General features: G+C 32.8%; 2 protein-coding genes across 2 annotated transcripts in view; one reads left to right on the top strand and one right to left on the bottom strand.

Annotated features, from left to right (window-relative positions):
* The window catches only part of LOC150075426 (uncharacterized), a 66,673-nt gene extending 65,599 nt beyond the window's left edge, over positions 1–1,074 (top strand). The window contains exon 6 of the mRNA XM_090388274.1: positions 542–1,074. Within this exon, the coding sequence (XP_090244400.1) occupies positions 542–659 (118 nt within the window). The 3' untranslated portion in view covers positions 660–1,074. The remainder of the gene's footprint in view (positions 1–541) is intronic.
* A 38-nt stretch (positions 1,075–1,112) lies between these two features.
* The window catches only part of LOC150075425 (COX assembly mitochondrial protein homolog), a 33,947-nt gene continuing 17,382 nt past the window's right edge, over positions 1,113–17,677 (bottom strand). The window contains exons 2-4 of the mRNA XM_090388276.1: positions 16,984–17,088; positions 6,933–7,023; positions 1,113–1,255 (exon numbers count right to left, since the gene is read on the bottom strand). Coding sequence (XP_090244402.1) covers positions 1,138–1,255; positions 6,933–7,023; positions 16,984–17,088 — 314 coding nt within the window. The 3' untranslated portion in view covers positions 1,113–1,137. The remainder of the gene's footprint in view (positions 1,256–6,932; positions 7,024–16,983; positions 17,089–17,677) is intronic.

Raw genomic sequence — 17,677 nt, 5'->3', positions numbered from 1 at the left:
CATCTGATGTTGTTGCCACTATTTGCATCTGTCTTCAGGGACCAATTGGTTGATTTAGGAAGCTGACATGCATAACTGAGATCAGGAAGTATGGAGTTTTGAATCTGACATTTGACTTATTGACCTTTGTGCAATATAAACCTGAAAATAAACCACTCCCTGTTTCAACATAAACAGGGACTGAGCAAATGATAGTGTGGAAGGTCACATCACAAAATACAAATATCAATTATATGTATTTTAGACTGCTCGTCTGCAGGGGGAAAAAAATTTAAATACTATTGGTACTAATAATTTTAGACATTATCCCAACAATCACTCAGTTCTTACTTATTCCAATAAATGATGTGAATATATTTTTAGTTTGGAAAATGTTACTCCCACTATGAGAACTTGTAATATTTCTAATTTTACATTCTGCCTTAATGAATAATGAGTTCATAAGAGTATTATTTCAAGTATTAATATGTTACTAAAAATATTAAATACAGTACTTTTCTGCTTTTCCACATGGTGTTTAATTTGCATAATTTATTTTCAGACCTTTGTCTCATTACCAGTATAGTTTTTCCATGCCTATGGGATCCTGCATTTCTGCTGGCAATGTTCCAAGCTTACTTGGCAATGGGAAATTGGTTTCAGATCTAATGGGAGAGTAACACCTTTAAAAGTGACCAGCTTCATGAAAATGGTGTTTCTCTTTCATAATGACCAGTAATAAACATGTAAATTGTAAAATAATCTATAGCAAGGTGTTGTTACCTTCTAGAGAGATGTAATCAGTATTTGTCTATGTATAGTAAATATTGTATATTTGTGTGAAAAATAGTTACTTACATATATTAGTTACTGTTGTTTTATGGTTTTGGACAATGTTATTGAAACCAGTGATGATTTAAAAGAAAAGTTTATATTGGTCTTTATGAAGTACTCTGACTTGCCACGTCTATCCAGTTATTAAAATGTTCTGTGATATCTGTTACTCAAATATTTTTAAAGAGCTAGTCCAATGGGAAAAAAAATATCAATGTCTAGTCTTTTACTTATATTCATATGTACAGCAAAATAAAAAAAAATAAAAAATCTGAAATTATCTTTACTACAGAGGCCAGTGTAAACACTTTTTATATCATGTTTTTAAATTGTTGCTGCTTCTTTCCTCTTTTGCTTTTTCTTTATTCCAGTACGGCGGTATTCTGATCTTTCAGCTAAGTATTCATCTGTACATTTCTGTATAAATTCTTTATCATAGTACCTATGCAAAATGTGTTTTAAGATATTCATTAAACAAATTTTATTTACGACATGATACATTTGCAATAGAGTATTAATGAAATTGTAAATTCACTATTCAGTTTTCTAAGAACAACTGTAAAACAATAGGTCTTATGACTAATATATTTTAATAAAAGTATGTTAAATTTTGTTCTTGACTGAATTTGTTCTTCACTAGAGATTCTGTGTTGTGACAACTTTGTCACAAACTCGCCAGTAATATCCTAATAATACAAATAAAATGCTGCTTTGCTCCCACAAGGAAAATTTAATATCAATATTAGGATATTGCATATGGGTCTATTTTTGCAGATAGCAGCCAAATCTTCAGCTTGAAGAGAAGTAATAGCAAAAAGGTCTTTTTGAGTATAGATATTAAAGTACAGTAAACCCCCACTATTTGAGGGGGTTACGTTCCTGAGAAATGCCGCGAATACTGAGTTATGGCTCCCATAGTAATAAACGGGTTACGTTCCAAAGTATGAAATATATAAGAAAAACTAGTCTAAAATTTTGTCTATGTATGTATTATATGTACCTTCACAATATGACTATGTACATAGACAGCACATAGCATCGAAATGAAAATAAGAAACAATTTAATATTAAATGTAATATTTATTAGAAATTTCAAACCAGCGCCTTTACTAGCTAAAAAAACTTATCCCGCCAGTGCTATCAAGTTTCGTTAAAGTGTTGATAAAGGAATTTTGCCTTTTTCACGAATGATGAGTGAACTTAACAGAATTTTATTTTTAGTTCGGTCTTCTATCCACAGATTTAAAGCTTTTTCCATTTTTTCTAATTTAACATCACGAGTTACAGAGCAAATTTTTGAAGCAATTAGCGTGTTTTCACGGACACTACGGTGGATTTTTTCTTCCAATTTCTTGATTGATCGTACCGTTGACTCATTGATTTTATAATGTTTTGCCACTGAGGAGACATTTTCACCATTAGAAATATTATCTAATAACTCAATTTTATTCGCTAATGTCATCACCTTCTTTGATCTTTTCACATTTCCCTTGTTATTCGTAGCCATATTTTTGTACGGGTTAGAAAGAACTTGTCCAAATAAAGTCACTTTCTTCCGTTAACACACTCAAAAAAGTCTGTTTTACACTGCAAAACGGTAGATTTATCACTTTTGTAAGCATATCAATTTATAAGCATATAAATTAAAAACAAACGACGAAACCTCCCATGGCAAGCGCATAACACATACTGAACAAGGATTAGCGAGAAACATCCACACTAGCGATTTTGTCACCCCTCTCCCCCCCCCACCCACTGAGCACTGTTTTGACCAGGGAAGATAATTTTAGCCACGCCCATGTTTTTTTTTATGGTGGAAAGTGTTTGTGGTGCTTTAAAATTCACATTTTTTTAGGTTTCATTTTATATTAAATCAGCAACCGTGAATACAGATACTGCGAATAGCGGGGGGGGGTTTACTGTATTCTTGAAATTCCAGTGTTATTACACCGGAATTTCAAGAATGCAGTGGATATGTAGATATAAAGTCTTCCCATACCCTTGACGTGTGCTATAATATAAATTTGATTCAGGTGTGGTATTAAATATGCATAAAGGCAAAAGTAGAAGACTTCCAGAGATGTTCACAAGGTGTACCTCCCCCCCACCAAAAGTCTGAATGAGTAAATAGTGCTACAATTATTAGCACTGAGACATGGATATAGCAACTCAATAACAAGATTCTAATTAGATGAAATAACTATTGGCTATGTTAAGCTGGTGAATTTATTAGGTGTGAGTCAACATTATTCTTGATTTTGATCCACACCTAACAGATTCAACACCTTAGTGTGGTCATTCACTAGTTGTAATAACATAGATCAGCTGCTACTTATTCACTTACATAATAAGAGTTACCTGTTATTATGTGAGTAAATGACTGAACAATGAATTTATACATATAGTGTACATGCATCGTCAATGTATGACACCATAAAATACAGTAAATATTCTTATAGCATATCTTATAAACTTGTGGGGTTGATCAGGAATATAAAGAATTTGTCTTCATTATATCCTTGGCAGTAACTACTGTATTATGAAGATGAAAGAAATAGTATATTTGCATCATTTCTTGTGTGTCTACCTCTCATATCAGACTTAATGTCTAAATTTGCAGATAATACAAAGGTTGGCAGGATGGTTAATGACAGTAATCAAGGTATGCTACTACAACATCTAGAAAAATTAAGCAGTTATGCCTAGCTATTGTACTGCATATATGAAAAGCTGATTCTCAGTAAAAAAATATGTCCAAGTAGCTGTTCCAGAGTATATTTCTTGAAACTGTTTCAACCACCACTGGATAGACTGTCAACCACATGCACTCGCTCTTTCTCTCTCCATATTCCAAATGACAACACTTTGCATTAAACTCTCAAGAATCCATTACTATAACATTTATGGAACATTTGAACTTAACTTACATGCTCTGCAGACCAGAGGGGGATGCAACACAATCATATAACCTTACAAATCAATTAATAATAAAAATAAATAAAAAAACACATGCAAAAAAAAAAAAAAACACTAAACCCAGCCACACAGAGAGCCTAGTATTTTTTAGAGGGAGGGGGAACCACCCAGTAAACTCAGAAGTGGCTGGGCATTATGTTGTACAATTTAAAAAAGAAATTTAAAGACTTAACCAGAAGTAGACTAGAGATTGTTAAGCATTTGAATACATGACATTGAATAAGAAAAGCCAGCTTTAACATAAACTACTCAATAGACAGCATTCTTTTAATATTGCAACTGCGGCTCAGATCCCCGAGGAATATAAAATCAGTGTAAATAAGAAAAGTGTACCCTTGTAATAAATCTCTATTAGACATGTGAAAGAAATGTTGTTTGGGAGCCGTCCTGAGATTTTTAATTTGCCACATAGCAGTTACATCAAACTTCTTGAATTGTTCTACCAAATAAAATGAACATGTATCTTTATCGGGTAGCTTTTAATCTAGTGAATAATATGTTCCACTCCTGTATACAAGTAAACAATTATTTACTTGTATACAGGGAATGAATGCAAAAACAAGTACAATATAAAAAGGTTTTTTCCTCTTCTATATGTCAAAGTATCTGATGCTTTGAAACATCACTACTGTATATTAGAGTTAACATAAGATACAAGGTGATAAAAGTTCATCTGTTATAATACTAATTTTTTTTTTTTTTTTTAATGGGAAGTATGTAATTATCCCAATCTCAATTAAATTATTTTAATCAAAATTTTATTTTCAAAATTGTAACAATAACTTGAATCTACATGTATATACTAAAGAACATAAGTCTATTTACATTGACTATTAAAGAACATCTTATTCATAGCAAATTGCAGAAGGGATGTTTGAGTCTCCCTGAGCTAATGATGCCAATCACCAATATAAACTTTTCCCCCTCTTTATATTAGTGATTGGTATCATTAGCTCAGAATATTAGAAGTGAAGTGTAAAATTCCAAAGGAACTTCTTACCTGTTTTAAGCTAGACAGACACTGCACAAACAGTTTTTTCTAAGGATGTTATACCTTCAGATGTTGTCTATGACAGACAGGCAACTGTACTGACAAACATTTTTGTACTGAGGACTTCAGTTCCTCAGTACAAAAATCCCTCCTATTTAATTTTTTGTTCTTCAAGGTGCTTAGAGTAAACAAGCACATCATTTTGGGAAACAAATCACACCATTTCCAAAGAAGCCAGACATGAAACTGTTCACAATATTCTGGAAATTTTGTAGTTTCTGGTATTTTTTTCACACAGTACAAAATGCAAAGAACATCTGAGATCATTATTTCATTTTTAAACAATGAAAGGGCTGTTCCAAGGATTATATATAGTTCATACTCTTCCAAAAACTTCTGAAGATAATTCTTTACTTCCAGCAAATTACTGTGGAAATATGTAAATCAGATTTGGAAATAGTGAGCTCATACACTTGCAACTAGAATTCTCTTTACTTATTTCAGGATTTCCAAACTGGTCTCCAATAAACTGGATCAAACATTATACTAGAGATGATTTCACACATATAACAATCCTGTGAATTCACAGGGTCTAACCACTTAGGATTATCCACGAGAATCTGTATTCCAGCTACTACCTCTAAAATCCTTTATAAATACAATCACTTGGAGACTGGAGGAGGAAATCCTATACGACTGCACTAATAAATGAGCCTTCAACCACATTGTGAACTAAATTAATGATCAAACAAGTAAAGAATGCATGGTAAGTTGGATAGATGACTAGGTTCATTTGTCTCAAACCCAGGCCATAGCTATTTGAAGGGTTAATTTAAATATACATTAATTCCTAGAATATTCTAGATAAATCTTAAGAAAATCAAGCAGTTATGAGCATTTGCTTCATGGTGCTTGGAGTTCATCAAAATGGGAAAGAAAGCAATATCACCCACCCTCTGCTCTTTCCAATTTTTGCTCACTGAGAAAAGTACCACGTCCTTTATGAAAAATGAAGGAAAAATCTAAGGGAGCCCATCTGAAGGAGGTAAGTTGGAATCTGAGCTTGATTTATAAACCTTATTTCTTAATATTCTGACTTTTACATCCTTGAAATCAAAATTACTTTCTGCCAATTTTAATAAATTAAGACTACTGAACCATACCATTGGATATTGCCTCATACAGTGAAAAATTTCACATTGCCCCTGCTTCAAACTATTTAATTCCATGGTAAACTGTTCTTTCCAGAAATAAACATTTCTGGTAGTTTGAGATTGTTGCTTCAGCCCTCCGACAAATTCATGAATCAAACTGAGCTCAATTTAGTTCTCATTTTTTTCCCCTTTCAAACCTAGTTTGTTATCAACTGTTAATGCTCCTTTCTTTTGCACAATTTCACAGGCAACAAAATGTCCTGAATATCTTTTTCAAAGATATTCCTTTATTTCTTACAAATACTAAGGGTGAACTGATGGCAGATCAGTTTATTATCTACCAGTGTTTGTGTTATTTTTAGCTTATGAATGCCCTTCTATAACTAAGAGTACCATAGTTAAATACATCTGTTGTTTTTGGGCTTAACATTAAAAGTATTCCTTTATTATTTTGTCAGACATTAGCAATAAAATCGTTTCTGCTATTACATGTATTTTAATGAATTGCAAAAACATGTGGCACCTTTTCATTCTTACAAGTTCTTTTCTTTTTCTACGGATCAAAAACATCTGATATTAGCATCAAACATCTGAAATATCTGGGTGTGTCACTTAGTCCTCATTAATGTTGTGGCTATGTATGGTGTAATTTTACAAAGTAAAATATATCTATGATACTTAATGTAGTCTGAATAACAGGAATTTTTGTGCCAATATGCTGAAATAATCTAAAAATTATATGAAAGAAATATTACATCCTTTTACATGTGACAGATACTCCGACTTGACATACTGCTACCACATATTACTTACATAAAACAATGTAAAGTTAAAGTTCACCAGTCTTAATTCTAAGACTTTTAAACTTTCCACAATATAATAAAAAAACAAATAAAAAGCCTGAAAATATGTTCAAAAGTGAAGACACTATCAAATAACATTATTAAAATGAAATATCAAAATATATTCTTATTTTAAACATAAATGGGTTTAATTACCATTTTGTCAGACAATCTCTTAATAATGAATTTTCCTTTCTGCATTTGGCTACCATTAATGCACCATTATCCAAGCAGCAGCTATTAAATTCTGTAACATAACAAATTAGATAAATGTTAAAAGAAGAAATACAAGGAAAATTATAAATTTTAACATTATAGTTAATATGGTCAGGCTCTGTAACCTGGTACTGGTGCCACAAGACAATTTCATTTAACCACCCCAACAATCTTGGTACTGAAACAAACACAAGTGTATGTTTCAATTTAATTTCAAGTTTCAAGGACAAACTATCACTGCCATCAACAGAAATATTCACGACAGGTAGAAAAGCATCTGGTATTACTGATGATTGTTAGCTTTATATTGATTGAGATTTAATTGTAAAGAGATTATATTTTGCTTATTTACACTTAAATTAAATGTTCCAGAACTGTGTAAACTCAGTAAATAAAACTAAATAACTGCACTCCTCATAGCCAAGTGAATGGCTTATGCATCACTAAGTTAACTGCAGCCATTATCAACCCACTGCAGGATGGAAGCCTCCTCAACAATTCATGCTGAGGGAAATGGACCATAATCTGCCACGCTGGTCCAGTGCGGGTTGGCAGATCGACCGTATTTAGCAGTCGGGGGACTTGAACCGCGGTCTACTCAAAGAGCGTGTACTACTGCACTCCCGCTCCTGACCACTTGGCTTGAAGCCCATCACTAAGTACTTGCTACCTAATATAACATCAGTTCTTCAGCAACTTGATGAAGGTGTAATCCAGTGCTTTAAGAAAAACTATCAAAAAATGCTATTAAGGAAAACAATGAAACATCGACATGCTGCAGTCGGTGTGTGTATGTATGTATGTTTCAGTAAGGGATGAAGCAGAGGGGCAAAAAGCATCACTGCTTCAAACATGCTGGATTTGTTGCCTTGAATGATACAACAAATGAAGCTTTTCGTGTCTCCTCTATTAATTGCAAAGAACAGTCCAATAATAGTGAAAAAATTTATGAGGATGTACATCATCTCAAATTTAGAGGGAAATTTGTATTTTGAAAAACTACATTGAAGTGGTTAAGGACTTGCTTGTTTCAGGATATGCATGAATGAAGAGGGAACTCATTGCAGATGCAATGGAAACCAAAATGTGCAGGGAGGAAGAAGAAGAATTTACTATGGTTCAGCAGGAAGTTTTTTTTAAGGATGGTCACCAAATATTGGAACTTTTATTGTTTTTTTCAAGGGTAGCATAACTACAAAAGTAAACTAACCACTGTCATGTCTCTTCATAATTCTCTTTAAAACATGCTCTGCCACTGAAACAGTGCATTTTGATAGATTATTTTCAAGTCCAAAACATAACAATTTTCATTTTCTTGTTTAATTCTGTAGTACATATTCTGAATTATATTATACTGCATTGTATTAGTAGAATTACATTAAATCTTCAGCCTTTTCTCTTTCTTTTGCTGATTTTATGAACTATCAATATGACTCAATTTCTTGGTTGTGGGGATTGCTATACTGAAATTCAAAGGAATGTTAATTATATTCATAATTCAATTACTGGTAATGAACTTTCACTAATTTAAGAAAAGGTATAGTAATGTCCCATGGTGACTATCACAGAAATCTCATACTAAGTACAATTACATGCTGAATAATACTTCTGTTACCAAAGATCAGAAAAAACTTATCTTGGACTTAAGTTATGGGCATTTACAAAAGCACACTGCTCATGTGATTAAGCAAGCATCAAAAGCATTTGGTATTATTAGGAGAATATTTAATAACACTCCTGCCTGATTGAGGTATACTTGCTCTTTCCCTACATTTGAATAGCTACACAGTTCAGGACCTCATCAGGATTATCATCAATAAAACTGAATGGTACAATAAACTTTTATAAGAACACATAAGAAATGGTGCAATTATTATCATATTGTATCCTTGGAATTCTGAAGGGAGTTTATGGAATTAAGTTTTCTGAATAAGTTGATTTCTGGTAACAGAAATTAGTTGGTCTTCAGATCTTCAATTAATTTTAACTCTAAACCAGTGCACTTAAAGAGTACGCTACTGCACTTCTGACCACTCGGCTACATCAGGCCTACTATGCCTCTTAGAGATGGAACAAATTATTTATTCTTCTCAACTATGCATGAACCAATCACAGTATCCATCAGCATTTTAATAATTTTATAGATATTTAGCGGATGTCACCGACACTCATTTAGTCAAAATAATTGACTTAAACAGGTGGCAAAAAATGTTTTATTCACTAGATATTTCAGTTCAATAATGGATGGGATGTTTTTTTTTTGTTAATTAGTAGTGGTATTTGTTATACTGGTCTATATATAAAATGTAATATTATATTGTTTATATTTATCTTAAAATTTTATTCATATTCTTAAATTATTAATGTCGAGCAATTGTATTTTAGAGCAAATTCAGTAATAAAATATTTTATTACTATAATACAATACAGTCTAATATGATATATATATAATAAACCAATATTATTTATGCTTGTTATATGTATTTTAATATAAAGTTGCATAAGGCATTTCATGTGCTATCTTATAATAATCAAGAAAAATAAGTGAAAAAAGAAACTATAATCTGGAACTAGACCTCAGTTGAAAAATAAAGGATCAATTAAAATAGGTGATTTCCAAGTCTTCTGTTGTTTGTTTGGTTGGTTTTTAGGAGCATTAGCAACTAAGGCCATATTGCTCCGGGATATGCGGTGGTCATTCCCTGACCTTTCCGCATCCTCCGTATTTGGTGGTGATGGGCTCGAACCCCGGTCTAATCAAGAAGCGTGTGCTACGCACTGCTGCTCCTTCCCACCTGGCTACGGAGGCGCCTCCAAGTCTTCATGCAATCCTGCAATACGTATCTCACCATGGAGCAATATCTTTTGTTAGAGTCAAGTTAAATCCCACAGACAGTATGTACGTTCCTTAACTTGCAAGATCAGAAAAATCAAGTGACATCAATTATATACAATAGGCTGCAATACAGAATGTATTTTTTTTTTTTTTTTATGATTATAAAATGACCACCTGGAACCTGGAAAATTCCAAGAACTGTCAATTGTCAGATGCAAAGGGATTTGTGGATTTTGGAAGTTTCATTGCACTCATGAAGTTTGCTGTGGGGAAATGTTCACATTCTTTAAAACAATCAAATCACTCCCTAATAAACTTCCTTATGACAAATTTCACTTACTTGCTCGCTCGCGCTCTCTCTCTCTCTCTCTCTCTCACTCACTCACACACACACACAAGCAGATAGCATGGAGGAAACAGTGAATCTTACAGTCCAGGACTGATTTGCATCACAGCAATTTGTACTGATATCCCTCTCTATAACAAAGCTTGGCCTTGTTGAACAATTTCTTATTGCAGCAGGTAGTTCCACCTTTTGTTTGATAAGTTCGTACAAATTTGAAACTGATAATCCATTTCATATTGATTAAACAGTAAAGATGCCTATATGGAAATATTTGAGTAAAAACCTGAATGTTTCAAGGGTATTAAGTATTTCAAGACTTAATCAGAATTTTCTTAAAAAATGCTGAATGACAAACTTTTAACTGTGGCTATGAAAACTTTATAAAGACATCAAACAAAAGTACAAAATGTTTTAGGGCTTAATAAAACTGCATGTTCATCCACACAGTATAAATGAAAAACTCCATAATGCTAATGTTGTGATTAAAAAAAAATAATAAAATAATAATAATATGTATTATTGATTGTCTTAACAGTATTTGTCCTATAAAGTTTGGAAAATTCAGTAATTCCTCTACAGAAAAATTTATAATGAAATTTTGTGGTAATTTAGGTACTTTATGGAGCTTTGACTGATATCACTACTCTGCATTTTGAAATAAATTCACTGATGTTTTCTCAGAAAAGGGTATTTCTGAATCATTTTCTAATGCTGGTTTCAAAAATGACTTCCATTTGTTTCCATTACTTCAGGTTTCTTCAAAAATCGCATAAGAAAATTTGATTTTTCACAAATTTTTATATCATCAGTTTTCAAAATGCAAATTTTTACTAGACTTTTATATTTAAATACATAGAGAAGACACTATTAAAGAGGGCAGTGTGGTAAAAAGTCCACTAAATACTCACCTCTCATTTTAAAAACTGATCTATGACATGTCAAATTTTCATATCTTCAGATCCTTCTACATTACAGTCATTCCTTTGACATCCAGCAATAGCCAGCCATCACGTTGACATCCCCCCCCTTACCTCATCTCCATGTCTTTAATGTCTTGGTGAAACTTCTCACCCTCTTCTTCACTAATACTGCCTAGATTTTCTGGGAAGTAGATGATGTGGGAGTGTAAAAAATGTACCTTGGCACACATGTTGCAGCCCAGCTTCTTGAAGTTTACCAGCACATTTTCAACTATACTCTTGTAGTCTGGATCCTTGTTGTTCCCTATGAAATTCTTAACAATAAATCTGAAGCTAATCCATGCCCGTTTTTCTCTTTTATTCACAACTCCCTCAAAATCTCAATTCCTCATCAGTTTTTTTTTAGTTTCTCTTGGGCGATTGATGGGAATTTAGTACAAAGGCAGCTGAAGCATGGTTCTTCCTGAAGTAAAGCTTTCAAAAACTGTTTCATCAGTTTTTGAAAGTTGTCCCCCTTCCACCCTTGCAAAATATGCAAAGGGTGGAAGGGGGACAGTTTTTGGGTCCCATTTGCACAAAAAGCAAGGCATTTTTGTGTTGCCAGATTGCTATAAAAGCATGCCTATCACTTTAAAGTCAACACAGGCCAGACCAACCATGTTCTTCATATTAATATTTGTCAACAACTTCAAGTTCTCATGTGTTTCTTTCACATGCACAGAGTAAGCTACTGGAATTGACCCATATTTAATTCCATTGTGGAGCAACACACCTTTGAGACTCCTCTTTGATGAGTCAATAAAAAGTCTCTACTGTGTAGGATTGTAACTAATTCCTAAACCGTTACATTTGTTACTTCATATTATTGCACAAAAAAAATCACAAAATTGTCCTCAGAAACGTAGGAGAACTAGTTTTCGTTCACTGTATACCATGAGAAAAACATTCCATGTGCTACAAGATACTAAGTCTATAACCACAGAGTTCTGCAAATTCCTTTGGTAAATTTAAATATCTTACCAGATCATTGAGTTCATGCTGTGTAAACAGTTGAGGGCTGAACATCGATGTCTCCAGGCATGTAGACCAGTTTCATCTTCAGAAGCTTCACTTTGTTTCAATCACTTGCATGAAAACATTTTACATTTCATCACAAGTTTGACATAATAACCTCAAAAATAAACTGAGCTCACACTGATAAACCCTGCTGCATGGAGCTCTCAAGGTCAAGAAACAAATGACTTGAGGCAGTGTTGCCAAAATGTGAAGATTTAGTTTACAAACTTCCAGCATTTATTCCTAACTTTTAATACAACTCATGACATCAACTTAAGTGATTTGTGAAAAAACAGTACGTGACAGAAAAAAATTAACAATATTCCCAGAATCAGCATAAAAAACTGAGTTAAAAACAGCTATTAGTTTACAAATATCAAAAATCATACAGGGTGTTGTATTCACTGTTGAAAATAAGCCAAAAGTTTGGAAAAGTAAAATAAACAGTTAAATATAAGCAAAAATAAATGCATTAATAATATATATATTTAAAGTATATTACACTACTTGGCTTTCTTGAGAGGCCAAAACTACAATGATATGTAATAACAACAGACTCTCAAATAGTCTGAAGTTGAGAAGATGAAAAAAAACACTAAGTTATCAAAAATGACATGACATTGAATTTTTCTACTTTTCTATTTAAAATAAGTTACTGTTAATTAAGAACAGAATAACTTTAGTTCTTTACAGTACTCTCCCCTTTAATTTGATGAAATTGTTGTATTGATGAAATTGTTTACAAAAAAATTTAAGTGAAAAAATTGAAATGACTCAAAAAATGCCAAAAGAATGTACACATTATTTGGGACGTTCTGTTTAAATAAATAATAGCAATCAAAGGTTGGTAATTAAAACTATTAGTTTCTAGGATACCATTAACTGCCAGTATGGGATAGTTACTGGGATACTGTCAACTGCCAGAATTAAGAGAAATAAAAACAAGAAGTTTCATATAATGGAGGCACACTCAGTTTAACCTGTCAGCAGCTGCACAAAGAATTAATCTTCCTCTATGTGCGGGGTAACTCTGACCACAAGTGAAAATAGGCACTTGAAAAAAATCAGCAAAAAATAATTCAAACTTGTTCACTTTATTTGATGGCACTTTTATTTTCAATCTTTTCTGAACCCAATTGTTAATAAGAAATATGTTCTATTAGGTAAATGCTTGTAAAACAAGTCTGCACTGAATATACTATTAAGGTGAATATGCACTGAATATAATATCTTTTAAAATTTCAGATAGTTTTTGAACTTTCCATTTCTTATATTAAAAAAATAAAATTTTTGAAATTAAAACTTCCATTCGACTTGCTCAGTGAATGAAATTCCAACTGAAAAACCTGTATGCTTCAACGAATGCATGCAAGTGGATGCCACCATGTTAACAACAGAAGTGCCCACTACATGAAAGGTGAAGCACATGCATCACCAATTTGATTGTAGATGATGCTTCAATGTCATGAAGCCAGAAAGCATCACTAATTAGAAGATATGCATCATTAAAACTAGCTGTGCAATAATTAACAGAGATATCTGGAATTTTCAGTGGAAAAATTAATTTTAAAAACTGCTATTAGAAGTTTCAGCTGTGTGGACAGAGTAGATGAAGAGCATGAAATGCCTAAATATCATCTGGAGTCTATATATCATCTGGAGTAAATATCATCATGGGCCCTGCTCAGGGTTAAATGGTTACACGATCACAATTCAAATGAAAACAAACACAGTTGAGGCACCATACACCCTGGAAATTTCTTGGTAATTTAAGGTTTGACCTAGGGGTATCCAACCTTTTGTGAATACAAGCCAAAAACAAAATTCCCAGGGCCACAGTGCTGCATGATCCAAGTGAGCCAAATGAGGGTTAAGTGGTTATGTGTGATTACAATTCGAATGAGGAAACTAAAATGTTTGAGGTACCATACCTTGGAATTTCTTGGTAATTTAAAGATTAACCCAGGTTATTGTACAAACAAAACTTTCAAAATACAGTAAGTCTTACTGATACATTGTTTTTTCTAGGTAAATTTCAACTAAAATTTAAAAATATATTTTTATAGCAGGGAAAAGGAGGTGATTATCCCTCTGTATAAGGCAATGGTCAGGCCACGCCTTGAGTACTGCGTACAGGTCTGGAGGCCTCATTTTAGGAAGGATGTAGATTTACTTGAGCGTGTACAGAGAAGGGCAACAAGATTGGTGAGGGGAATGAAGGGATCCTCTTATCAAGAGAGGCTTAAGTTCTGCAAATTGCAGTGGCTGGAGACTAGGCACCTGCGCGGTGATCTGATTGAGATATATAAGGCCTTGAATGGGTTGAGCATGCTGAATTCTGATGGGATCCTTCCACTTGTTCAGATTACGAACCTAAGGGGGCATAAATTCAAATTAAGAAAGGACAGATGTAGAATAGATGTGCGGAAATTTGCCTTTAGCCAGTGGGTGATTAATTGCTGGAACAAACTTCCATCTGTCGTTGTGGAAGTTGATAGGTTGAATAAATTTAAGGAGGAACTGGACAGGCATTTGGAGGGAATGGTGTGATTTTTTTTTTTTTTTTTTTGGCTGATGCTACATAAGCTCATACATTTGCTTTCTTGCATCACATGCCACTACTACTATAACTACAGAACTCTATTATACTGTATTAAAAATGCAAATATAAACTTACACACTCAATTTAAAATAATTCAATAAGAAGTTTGTTTTATTAGTCAAATGCTTTTAAACGTCTACACTGAATAGACTATTAGAGCTGTAATCTCAAAATTTCGGGTAGATTTTAGCTCCAATCATCACAAAATTCGTTACTATCCTTTGAACTTTCTCTACAAATGTTTCAAAAAATTTCACTACTTTTTTTTTTTTTTTTTTTTTTATATTTTACTAGCCATCCAATACTTTCCGACAATTACGTTTTGCTTTCCACAAACTAAAAAATTAAAATTCACCAAGCATACTCTTCAAAAACTTTTACCTTTTCTTCTTGTGGAAAATACTAAACTAGATAACTTCAAAATAAGCAGAGAACTTACGAAACTGTGAACCAAGTGTACAGCTTTTATAGCACTCTCTAGACCATGCGACTGATGCTAAGCAAAATCCCAGCTATAATGTAACAGTTGATGGTTCAGTCAGTGTACTGATATCACTCAGTTCATTTCATGTGCCATTCCTTTTAAATCACTCATTTAGTGAATATAATTGAATTTATGCATATCTGCATTGAGGCACAAAAATTGCAGTTCGTTTGGATGCAAGTTTGCATTCGGGCAGTGAATGTGTTAAGTGTTTTTAGCAAATTAAGTGTCGACGCATCATATTTCTCAGATAACAAGAATAAAGGAACATAAATTAAATTAGAAAAGGGTGGTTACAGGATAGAGATATGCAGAAATTTGCTTTCAGTCTAGGGGTAAATGATTTTGGAATAAACTTCCACTTGGTGTTGTGGAAGTGGGTAATTTGAATAAATTTTAAAAAAGGATTGGACAAATTATTAAAAGTGGGGGGAGACATTAGGTATACTACTTAAAGGATTGTCCTTTTCTCAGAAATAGGGGAGAGAAAAAAAAAAAAACAGTGTAGGTATAAGGAAATGGGTATGCTCTGCCTGCTTTCAAATTACATCTTTATTTACTTTAGGTAAGCTGAAAGTATTCTTGTAACCCAGAATAATGCACTGAAAGTGCTCACCAATTCTCATGAAAAATCATATGAGATTCCCTGGTATATGTATATTACTGTGACTGATCTTTATGTAGTACTCAGAAACTGCCAAACCAATTCATTATAAACCATCAGAATTACTGAAGATGTTTTTTTTTTTTTTTTTTTTTTAATGAAAACCCCAAACACAAGAAGGTATTAGAACCTATAGCACTTAGTACAGTGTGTGGGGTTGAAAGTTGAGAAGACAAAAGATACTTGTTGATGTGAGTGTCCAGATGTTGTTAGCATTTAAGATAATGATGAATTCAAATTAACAATATTTCAGTTATTTGAGAGTATACTGCATATTCTCCTTGAATTATGCAGTATTAACCCATTACTGGTTGTAACACTCTGGGGCTGCAGGGGTATAAGAATATTCCATAAGCTTTATCAATATTAACATAAGACAGTATATTTCATATTAGGCTTACCAACAGAAGATCATGTGATTTTGCCAAAGTGATTCAGTGAGTGAATGTGTGCAAGTACACGAATGTCTCATGAACTGATGTAAGAAACATGTACTGATGTGCTTCCTATCTACTTCTGCTTGGATTTAGCCTGCACAGAAACACTGTTCAGGGGCACCAGCAGCATGGTACAAGGTGGTGCAAGTGCACCACCTTCCTTTGGATTTTGAAGTAATCACAATTTTTAATATTTTCATTAATTTATTGAAACATAAGATACTGCACGTATTCAAAAATTTGGTAAACAAAAAATTTATTCCCACATGCACCACCTTACAAAATATCCTACACGTGCCCATGACTGTGTTGATCTAGTTTGACAGAACCAAATTGCAAAAGTATTGAGTTACCAAGAACAGCATTAAATGCAGTTCAAGGTAACAAGAATATTAAAGTAGTATTCCTATGGAGATTTACACCTGAGATTGTTAGAATTCAAGGAAATGTTAAGATGAGGAATTCAAGTTAACTATTCAGTTATTTGAGAGTCTACTGCATATTCTCCTAGAATTATGCAGTATTAATCCCTCACTGGTTGTACCACTCTGGAAGCTGCAGGGGTATAAAAATATTTCATAATATGTGTTATCAATATTAAAACAAGTCTAAAAGTGAAAAGACTGCATTATTTTTAAATAATTACCTTCTACTTCTTTGTGACATTTTACAGCTCTTGCTATTTCTCTCATTTTTTTAGGTATTAAAACTTCCGTTTCTACCTTTCGAAGGCTATGATCATCAGGATCACCTGCAGTACATTGCTTAATTAAATATATATTATACAGAATTATTACAACCAACTGATACAAATAATACAAATATAAAAAGAAAAAAACCACAAAAATTTTATCAATGATTAAACTGAACAAAAAAAAATAAAAAATATAGTAAAAGTAATAAAAAAATAGTAAAATATAGTCAAAGTAACTTAACTTAAAAACCAGGTAAATTTCTTAATGTAAACATATTATTCTACACTCAAGATTCTGTTATATTGTGAATATTAGGGTAACTTTATTAACTTAACTTTATTAGGGATTATTTGCCATACCTAGGGTATGGCAAATAGTCTTTGCCATAAATGGCAAATGGGATTAACCCCATCTAGGGGGTATACAACCAGTCAGGTGCTTCATAAGAAAGTTTTATATGTTAATTGTTGGTTCAAGATTAATGACTGAAACTTTCTCTACCTTCTTAAATACAGATCTAGTTTTACTCGAGCTGTTTTGAAGTAATATTTTTATGTTTATGCAGAGTAATAACATGAAAAAAACCAACAGGCAACACACGTCCATTTTTGTAACTTTGTACTTAGAAGGCATGCAGTTCAAGGT

This window comes from Mastigoproctus giganteus, chromosome 14 (genome assembly GCF_048544385.1).
Source record: "Mastigoproctus giganteus isolate SK-2022 chromosome 14, ASM4854438v1, whole genome shotgun sequence".
NCBI classification, from domain to species: domain Eukaryota; kingdom Metazoa; phylum Arthropoda; class Arachnida; order Uropygi; family Thelyphonidae; genus Mastigoproctus; species Mastigoproctus giganteus.
The sequence above is the reverse complement of the archived record's forward strand: the minus strand, read 5'-3'. Positions and strand labels throughout refer to the sequence as shown.